This window comes from Scyliorhinus canicula, chromosome 8 (assembly GCF_902713615.1).
Source record: "Scyliorhinus canicula chromosome 8, sScyCan1.1, whole genome shotgun sequence".
Taxonomy (NCBI): domain Eukaryota; kingdom Metazoa; phylum Chordata; class Chondrichthyes; order Carcharhiniformes; family Scyliorhinidae; genus Scyliorhinus; species Scyliorhinus canicula.
Window position 1 is genome coordinate 168,291,619 of NC_052153.1, and position 10,004 is coordinate 168,301,622.

Here is a 10,004-nt window from a genome sequence, read left to right on the forward strand (position 1 = left end):
GGGCTGGTTTAGCTCACTGGGCTAAATCGCTGGCTTTTAAAGCAGACCAAGCAGGCCAGCAGCACGGTTCGATTCCCGTACCAGCCTCCCCGGACAGGCGCCGGAATGTGGAGACTAGGGGCTTTTCACAGTAACTTCATTGAACCCTACTCATGACAATAAGCGATTTTCATTTTTCATTAAGGGCAAGTGGGAGGACGAGCTAGGAGGAGAGATAGAGGCGGGGCTATGAGCGGATTCCGTAAGCAGGGTTAACACCTCCTCATTATGTGCCAGGCTTAGCCTGATACAATTTAAGGTCGTCCACCGGGCACACATGACAGCGGCTAGGATGAGTAAGTTCTTTGGGGTTGAGGATAGGTGTGAGAGGTGCGCGGGAAGCCCAGCAAATCATGTCCACATGTTTTGGGCATGCCCGAAGCTTAGAGGGTTTTGGCAGGGTTTTGCTAAGGCAATGTCCACGGTGCTAAAAACACGGGTGGTGCCGAGTCCGGAGGTAGCGATCTTTGGAGTGTCGGAAGATCCGGGAGTTCAGGGCGAAAGAGGCCGACATCTTGGCCTTTGCCTCCCTGGAGACGGATCTTGTTAATGTAGATGGACTCGAAGCCCCCGAGTGTAGAGACCTGGGTTAGTGACATGGCTGGGTTTCTCAGTCTCGAGAAAATAAAGTTTGCCTTAAGAGGGTCTACGCTAGGGTTCTCTCGGAGGTGGCAGCCGCTCGTCGACTTTCTTGGGGAAAATTAAAATGTCAGCAGATGCAGTATTCCAAAGGGCGGAGCGGATTGTTGTTGTATGATTGCGGTGCGTGAAGATTGGGCTGGGGGGGGGGGGGGGGGGGGAATGTTTATTTTACCATGTTGATGTCATTGTTTATGTTACTGGTTTAAAAATTTTCAAATGCCTTAAAATATTTAAAAAAAAATAAGAGTCCCACGCTTGGTTACTCACGGGGAAACCTTTAAAAAAAAAATTTAGAGTACCCGATTCATTATTTTTTTTCCAATTAAGGGGCAATTTAGCATGGCCAATCCACCTCGCCTGCATATTTTTTGGGTTGTGGGGGCGAAACCCATGCAAACACAGGGAGAATGTGCAAACTCCACACAGACAGTGACCCAGAGCCGGGATCATACCTGAGACCTCAGCGCCGTGAGGCAACTGTGCTAACCACTGCGCCACCGTGCTGCCCATTTCACAGTGCCACCGTGCTGCCAGCCCACGCCACCGGGAAACCCATGGGATGGGGTGCGCTTCCAGCGGGAAAAGAGAATCCCAACTGCCAGAGAATTCCGGCCAGTGTACATTTGTCAACAATAAACCAATTTTCCTCGTTTGACTCTGATGGTGTCATTGGGGAAATCAGCAGAGGAGGCCTACCCCCGCAGCTCCTCCCCAACCTGGATTTTTCTCCCTCTGATCTGGCATTGAGGGCTGTCTGTCAGACAACCTGCCACTGCCTCACTGCTGTGATGTCAGGGGAAGGGAGCATCTGGCCACCTACCGGGATAATGTTTCCACCCGCTGGCACCACCGTCTCCAGGGGCCAATAGGACAGGATTGGTGGCAGTGCCAGGCACAGAGATGGAAGGCCTAATGATGGTCCATTCTGAAGGGAATGGGCCCACGAGTGAGTAAATTTCCTCCTTTCTTGTTGTAACAACGGCCAGCTTTCCATCCTCAGTGGTGGCAGACTCAGGTTTTGTGGCTGAAATCCTTTTAGGAGAATGACTTTGAGGAAGAGGTCCTGCGCGGAAAAATGGAGTCGGGGTGTTTTGCTATCAGGGCAGCAACTGGAAGTCCCCTCAGGTGAAAAGAGGGAAATCTGGCCTTTGACCCTCAAAATATTTGTCAATACATCAAAGGCATATCTACACCCAAATATAACCACTTCTACATGGAATACCACTATGAATCACGATGTGATTGATGGCTTAATCAGCTAATTGCATGAAGTTTAAAATCACTTACCTGCAACAAGAATGATGCAGATTCCACATAAACATTGAAGAATTTTCATTTGCTCAGTCACCATTCCAAAGCTCCTTCAGAAAATGTAAAGCATTGTCTGCTTTATAAAGCTTGTCAAGTGCAGCAGGTATATGGTTCAATATCCATGCCAAATATACCTGCCGAATATGATATGAGAAGGCGGTAAGTTTTGTTTTCCCCGTTTTCAATTCAGCTTCTAAATGATCTACAAAATCTTCAAACACAATCAGAATTCTGAGGGATGCAGATATTATTTTCCGTGAAGCCAAGCCCATTGATGCATTATTCGTAAACGCAATTCACTGCAATTAATTCAACTAAAGGAAAAAGAAACTTGTGGTTCCAGACCCAGTTACGGATTAAACTGTTTTGACACTTCAAGTACATCGATTGGAAAATGTTTGCATGGGGTTCATGGTCCATTCATTGACATCAGCTTTGTCAACTCGTGTTTTCTCTGATTTAAATCATTATTGATGTTAAAATCTTACCTTTAGGTTTCAGACTCAATTAGAAGTGATCAGCATCCAAATTCCTGCTGCATTTCTCAGTCCCTCGTTAATTTTCCTTTGCACATCAGAAAATACCTGGGAAATATTTCTGCCCTTGCGTTAAACTTCTTCAAATTTTCACTCTCAAAACTTCCCGTTCATGTCCTCCTGGCTCAGTTTGCTTCCCTGGGAATATTCTGCAGCGCTTATTGTATAAGTCAGCCAAGCCGTAACAATAATGTGATGGCAGTGGAGGCAGTCTGAGGTAACTTCTGGCAGCTACCTCAACTCAGAATCACCATGGTAACAGAAGCTCTTAGCACCCATTAAAACTAGGTTGAAACCAATTGGGAACTCCAGCACATCAGAACTGATTTTCGTCAAGAGACAGACAACACGAGGGCAGTCGGCCATGCAAAACACAAATGCAAATCATTCACACAAAACCTACCGTCACTACTGGGAGACATATGTCCAAGTCTAACAAATTAAGAAGCCCTAATTAAAAAAAATTATGCCTCACTGGGGCTCATTCAGCATCAAAATGAGGCTGTAAACATGACGGAATATTAGCAAGTTATCTCTGAACACTGAAACAAAAATTTGCATCATCTGTGACATGTTTGTCTTGAATGCGGCACGGTAGCAGTGGTTAGCACTGTTGCTTCACAGCGCCAGGGTCCGAGGTTTGATTCCCGGCTTGGGTCACTGTCTGTGTGGAGTCTGTACGGCTGTGTGGGTTTCTTCCGGGTGCTCTGATTTCCTCCCACAAGACCCGAAAGACGTGCTGTTAGATCATTTGGACATTCTGAATTTTCCCTGTACCCGAACAGGCGCCGGGTTTAAATGATTTAAATGATTTCTTCAATGATTTCTTGACCATGACAGTTCCGTAATACCTTGTGGAGCTGTCAGGATTTGTACAAGAAACCCTACATAAAGGTAAGTGGTGGTTTTTGTAACCTCGGACACTGATTAGTTGCCTGCTGTACTGCCAGGTATCTCAGAAGGAAAAGGTTTAACAGATTCAAACATTTGCAGAGGAAATCAATCTGTTATTGGAAGAGGAATGTCAATTATCTGAAAAGATGAGGAGTGAAATGAAGACTAATGTTTCAAAAGGTACAGGAAATTTTAAAAAAAAAGTCTACCAGGGCTGAAAGTCATGCAAAAGCAATTTAGGGATGGTTAGCTGGAGTGAGTTGTCGGAGCCACATGCAGAATTCCAGCTAGCAGAATCAGACAGGCAAGAACCTGGAAGCATGTCTGTGCAAGGTACCATCCCATCTGCTACTCCGAGTGAACGGCCAGCTTGGCACACAATTGCTATTAAAGTTTAACATTTAGATCAGCTCTACACGCATCATTTCTCATTATTCATCATGGTATCCTCTGGAGTGAGCATTAAATAAAACTCCAAACGTTTGCACACTTCCTCTTTACTTTCAATTGATTTTGCTGCTATTTACAGAATAGCTCTGAATGCTTTGACTTTTTTTCTCTGCCTCGGTGAAATTGCCTTTAATTAATGGTGTTAATTGTGTCTCGGTGGTAGCAGTTACGCCTGAGTCAGACGGTTGTGCTGCATTGTATCTTTTTGATGAGGGGCGGGATTCTCCGGTTCCCCCAGCCGTGTGTTTCCCAGTGGCGCACCATTCGCTAGCGACGGGATTCTCTCTTCCTGCTCCTTGTCAATGGGGTTTCCCCTTGAAGCCATCCCACGGGCGTGTGCACTGCTAGCGGGAAATGAAAAGCCCGACGGCCATAGGATTCCCGGCGAGAGCTTAATCGAGGCCCTCTTTGCTGTCCAGGCTGATATAAATCACACCCAATTGGCACTATCTGAAGAGCAGGAGAGGCCAATAAGGTGCCAATATGAACGATATGACTCACGGTTTCTCGGAGGGCTAAATATAAGCATGTGAATAACTTTGCTGTATCAATGTGCTAACCATATTGTCCATTAAATGCTGCAAGTTGCAGGAAACACTGGGCAGAATTCTGATCCCGCGTTAGCCGTCAGCAAGAATGGCGATGTGGACAGAAATTACGTTGAGAATCACGTTTCCAGATTCTCTCACCGGCGAGATTGTAGTTTCTGATTTTTCAAGGCCCTCGCTGGTGGAGTAACGAGAATCCCATCACAGAAGGCTGGGAATCGCATTTAAATACATTATAGTATCATTAGCGAGCCCTCCCGCTGGGACCCACACCCCCACTCACTGAATATTCATCAGTCGCCGGTGTGGCATTCACAATAACTGTATAAAAACCTTGAACCTGGCGAAGGGACAATGGAAGGTCCCTTCACTCTTACCCTCCAGGGTGCCAGTCACAGAAGGGGCAGCGGAGAGGACACAGGGGACCCAGCTAAGTTCAACCCGGGCTGGGGGGGTGGTGGTGGGGTTCAGTATCGGCATCTCGGGGGGAGGGGCCACTCGCAGGCCTGACTGTCCCTTCATGGCTGGAAGCGTACAGGTTTAAGTAGATCTGGTAGCCGGTTTGCAGGCAACGCTTCCAGTGTCCACCTTGTTGGGCTTGTGGCAACATCATGGCTGAGGAGTTGCCCTTCCAGAATGGCAGCTGGGTAACTTTGACGTCCCTTGAGATGCCAGGCTGCATCGGCAGAGTGGGGGACTCTGACAAGGTGTGTTTTCCAGCCTCATGAGGCCTGCAGACCCTCACACACTGGGGAGGGCATCTGCAGTGAGAATGAACCCCACACTCAGGAAGCAATGTGAAGCCAGAGGACATGAGATGTATGGAAGTCCAAGGCCACTGGTTATGGAGGTCCGGCTGACAGGGATGAGAGTATGGGTGGCTCTTGTTCAAATTGGAAGATTTGCTTAATCCATAGCCCTTGGGAGCTGGGGAATGAGGGTGCCCTCTAATGATGAGGTTGACATATTAACAGGGGGAAAGCAGTTGCCAAATCAGGTCCCGGATCCTTCCTTGATGAGTTCAATGTGCCAATTTAGTCAGCATTGCAATGCTTGAGTGTGCCACTGATTGGCAACCAATTTCTAACCCTTTGTCTGCTAAAATGGAATTTCCCATTGGTCCAGGCCCGGAACCCCCCCTTCAGGAGCCAGAGCCCAACAGACTGAGCCACTTTGCGGATATACCCTCCGTGTCCTTTCACACCTGTGCGCAGGGGTTTCCTGTGTGGTCTGCTACAAGATACCCTTCACTTCCTTGCCCTTGACCATTGCCCGGACATGTGTGCCTTGTTGCCGTCCAGCAGCAGTAGCCCCAAATGGAGGTCCCTGGTTATGGAGGTCAACACCCTCCCCCTTAAGATTGGGGACCTGGGGTGGAGGGTGTTGCATGCAGCAGTCCCAGGCAACCGTAGGATGCATCGGTTCATGGACTCGCAAGATGCCTACCCTTTTTGCGGCCTTGTGGAGTCTGTGGGCCATATTTAAATACATTGTTTTAGGCTGCATCCCTTTTTTAGTTACTTAAAAAACGTTTTGTTGTAGTTTTGTTTGAACTTTAGCCCCATGCTCCTGATCTACGGGCACACAGTGCAGAGAGGCCGGGGAAGGAGGAGGACCTCTTCATGAGTCTGCTCCTGGGCCTCGCCAAACTTGCCATCAATAGGCCCAGGTGGCGGTTGACTGACCCAACTGTCTGCCCCTCTACCATAGCAACCGAGAGTCCCTGAAGAGGCAGCATGCAGAGTCCACTGGCAATCTCTTGACCTTTCATGCCCGTTGGGCACCGCTGGGGCTGAGGTCCCTTATTAACCATGTTAATCAGAATTTGGCTCGATATTTTAAATCTTATTTGGGATTTGTTTTTTGTTTAAGGCAATTTCCCTTTAAGGGACTGCCCCTTTAATTTGTCCCTCAATTTTTTGATTTAGTTTACTTGGTTATTTATGTTGATCAAAATATTTGGAAGTCGAGTCCCCAAGCGTTGAACTCCAAAGCTCATACTCACATTTCCATAACAGAGGTGACACAGATGTGCTTCCCAATGTAAGGCGTTGTGGTGAATTCACTGATCAGTCACCCCATTCGAGGGATGATGGGGAGCACAGTCTCATTCTCCTCGGAGGTCAGACCGCAGGTCCATTGAATGCACTCGACCGCTCTCATTCCTCACCCATTGGGGGTGTACGTGGCCTGCTGAGGTTCTCAAGAGTTGAATCGCTTCATTCAGGTACAGTTGAGAGGGGCAACTGTGGGGAAGAGGGTATTGTGTGACAGGGGAGGGAGTGAGGCGCAGTAGAAAGGCACTCACGTAAGGGGATGCAAATGGGTGGATGTCCCAGATCTGGAGAGGGCTGTGTGTCAGGGTATTGTCAGGACTCCTCATTGCTCACTTTGATGCTCTCTTCCTTTCAGTTTTTGATTGTGGAGAATCATGGAGCCATCGACTGCACCCACGTGGCTCTGCACTCCCCATGGCAACATGGGGCACCATTTCTAAACCGCAAGGTACGCCATTCCCTCAATGTCCAGCTCAGCTGTGACCATGCAATGATCATCCTGCAGTTGTGTTACCATTCCCTGGGAAATGTCCTGGACAGTTCACCTTTGGGGTGCTCACAGATCCCAGCCATTTTTGAGGGAAAGCAGCGGCTGGAGGGATGGCTCCTTGGGGACGGAGGGTACCTACTCAGGAGTTGGCTGATGATGCCAGTGCGGAAGCCACAAACACCCGCGGAGACTCAGTACAATGAGGCTCATGCCATTAGAATCTGCCCATCCCAGGAGCATTGAATAATGATATGAATGGAAGGGAGCTGGCATTAGTGCGGGATGTGGAAAAGGTCACTCACGTGAGACTTCCACCATGGCTGGATGTGTTGTGTGTTCTCATTTGTGTGTTTGTTCCCGACTTCGCCTTCTGCACAGGTGCAGCCCTGCTCCTTGCCGGCAAGCTCAAGGACACGTTCCCCAAATGGGGTTAGGGTCTTGAACTCTGGCATCACTCCGGCCAGCTGTGCCCGCTCACATCGGTTGTGCTCAAGTTGGTCCTGTAATGAGACAGATGGGGAGAGTGTAGGCAGGAGTCGTGCCAGGTCAGATGGGGATGAAGCATGGCATGCATGGGAGCTGAGTGGGAGCGGGCATTTGAGGGGTACTAGAGCTACTGGGAGGATCAATTGGGGGGTGGGAGGGTGGTGGTGCATGACAAGTGCTGTGGCCCCGTGAGGTGGGTGGGAGTGAGATCACCGTGGAGGCGTGAGGGTTGTGTTGAGGGGGACAGAGGGAGACATGAGGAGGCGGACCTATCCTGGCTGCACGAAGACGGTCATTTGTCTTCTTACCACACTGCGGCACCATCCTCTTTTGGAGTGAGCTGGTGCTAACAATCGCGGCAACACCCTCTAGGTGTTGCTCACTTTGCTGGATGGACGTCTGCCTGATCCCATCGAGAGGTTTGCTGAAGGCTCCCTCTATAAAACATGGCGCAGTCTTTCTGGCAGCCCCCCCCCCCCTCACCCCGATTAGGTTTGGGACAGGCTCTGGGGAGGCATTTAAAAGGGGCACCTCACTGATTACAGAGATTATGTTTTCCCCAGGCAAGCATTTGAGCGACAAGCCGCCATGAGCTTGGTGTGAATCACATGTGGAAAAATAATTTTGCTAAATGTACGGCACCAACCAGATTCTCCCTGGTTTGCTCACTGGAACGGGCACTTTGAAAAAATATGATAAGGTTCTTCCCAAAGTCAGCGCATAGATTAGGTAATAGTCGTCTTGACTCAGCAGTTTTGGATTCCAGCACCATTGATTTGATCACATAAGCTAGGATGATACTTATTGCTGGAGTTGCTCTCCTTTGGGTGAGATATTAAACTGGGACCAGTGTGACCAGAGAACATCACATTCCCTCAACCCACCAAATATAGACTCTCATTGTTCATCCACCCAGTTTTCCTAAGACCTAGTTATAAAATTCTTCAAATGTGATAATAATTTGCATTTAGATGCTGTAGAAAATGTCTATAATTACAGAGACTTTCTAAAAAAGTGTACACGGTATGAAAGAAATATCAGGGAAGGAACTTGCAATCACCTAGCAATGTCCCAACGTGCTTCAGCCAACCAATCATTTATGAAATGTAGTGTCAATGGCAACGTTGGGAGACACAGCTGCCAATGTGCACTCAGCGAGGGTACCACAAACACCAGTCAGCTAATGACCAACCTATTTTAATGATAGAGGTTGCGAAATTAATGTCAGCCAGGGCACTTGCTATTCTTTGAATAGGGACCAGGATCCTTTACATTCATCTCAAAGAAGTTTAACTTTTCATCGGAAGCAGGGTAACTCAAAAGCAATACAACATTCCCTCAATGTTGCACTGATGTGTCAACCTCGTGACCTGTGCCCAGGTCAGGCGGGTACTTCACATGAAGAGCAGAGACAAATGCACAATCAAAATTGAATTCGAAGGAGGGTCGTGAAGGGATCCAGTGGGGCTTAAGTGAAGAATTCGCAACTGTGGGCCGGTCAACTGAAAGCATAATAATGTGGAGAATGTATGGGGAGGAGCACAAGAAACTGCAGGCACAAGGACAGAGAGTTTAAGGTGGAGAATGGGGGAAGGAATAAGGTGGAGCTGATAGAGGGTGTTACAGGGGAAGTTACAGAGATCAGTAATTTCTGAAGTTGCACTATTTAATTTTTTTATTGTTTTTTAAAATCATTTTTATTGAGAAATTTTGATTTTATACAACATTGACGCACCTTAGTAAAATACCGAAAATAACAATAATATTAACAATCATATACATTCGCCCCATCCCCATGAACAACCCAGCATTTTAACAACGCATATTAACACACTATAAAGTTACAGAATAAACACTACAATAATGCACCCCCCCCCCCCGGGTTGCTGCTGCTATTGATGTTGCACTATTTAATTAACCTCTCACAATTGATGTGTAACTATTTCATCTGCTCAGAGTTGCTGATAGTTTTGTGACTGTCTTCCAAAGCCAAACCAGTGCAAGGGGGAAGCCGTTAGAATTTGCCCTTCCCAGGAACATTGAATAATAATATGGAGCTCGCTGCAACCAAATACAGCTTTGAGAACTTTTTGAAAATATCTAATTTACTAAAATAAAACTCAGTTTCCTCGCGGAATGGACGCTGGAAGTGTCAACTAATCAGATGTTGTCTTATTTTGTTCTCTTATCTGTCAAGTCCTCCATTCAATCAAGCTCAATTTTTACATCAGCGGCAAATACCATTCTACATAGGTGTATTAGTGAGATAAACTGCTAATCCTGATTCAGCATTCCACGTTGCGATCCTTGAAAAAGATTGTTTTCTGAAATAAATGTTCCATATCTCTGGGGAGTGAAATGTCAGGATATCAAATGTTCCAGGGTAAATCTCCAGACTTAAAATTGGATGTAACTCTTCTGGCATCACTGCAAATCATAACTGGTAATTGGCTTCCTTATATAAGGTGCGGATAATCCACCTTCTTTTGTATTTCTAATCCCTGCTGTAATTTAAGTGAATGTGACTGATGGGAGCAAAGCCCTATCTTGT

The 10,004-nt window shown here is 47.2% G+C and overlaps 1 protein-coding gene across 10 annotated transcripts in view; it reads right to left on the reverse strand.

Moving 5' to 3' along the window:
* Positions 1 to 2,787, reverse strand: part of LOC119970680 (cadherin-related family member 2-like) — a 257,761-nt gene extending 254,974 nt beyond the window's left edge. For 5 of the 10 annotated variants that reach the window (XM_038805693.1, XM_038805688.1, XM_038805686.1 and 2 more), the window contains exons 1-2: positions 2,481 to 2,786; positions 1,969 to 2,126 (exon numbers count right to left, since the gene is read on the reverse strand). In XM_038805693.1, the coding sequence (XP_038661621.1) occupies positions 1,969 to 2,032 (64 nt within the window). In that variant the 5' untranslated portion in view covers positions 2,033 to 2,126; positions 2,481 to 2,786. Of the gene's footprint in view, positions 1 to 1,968; positions 2,127 to 2,480 lie in introns of all 10 variants that reach the window. The other 5 variants (XM_038805691.1, XM_038805689.1, XM_038805687.1 and 2 more) reach the window with 5 other exon arrangements.
* Positions 2,788 to 10,004: the final 7,217 nt, after the last annotated feature.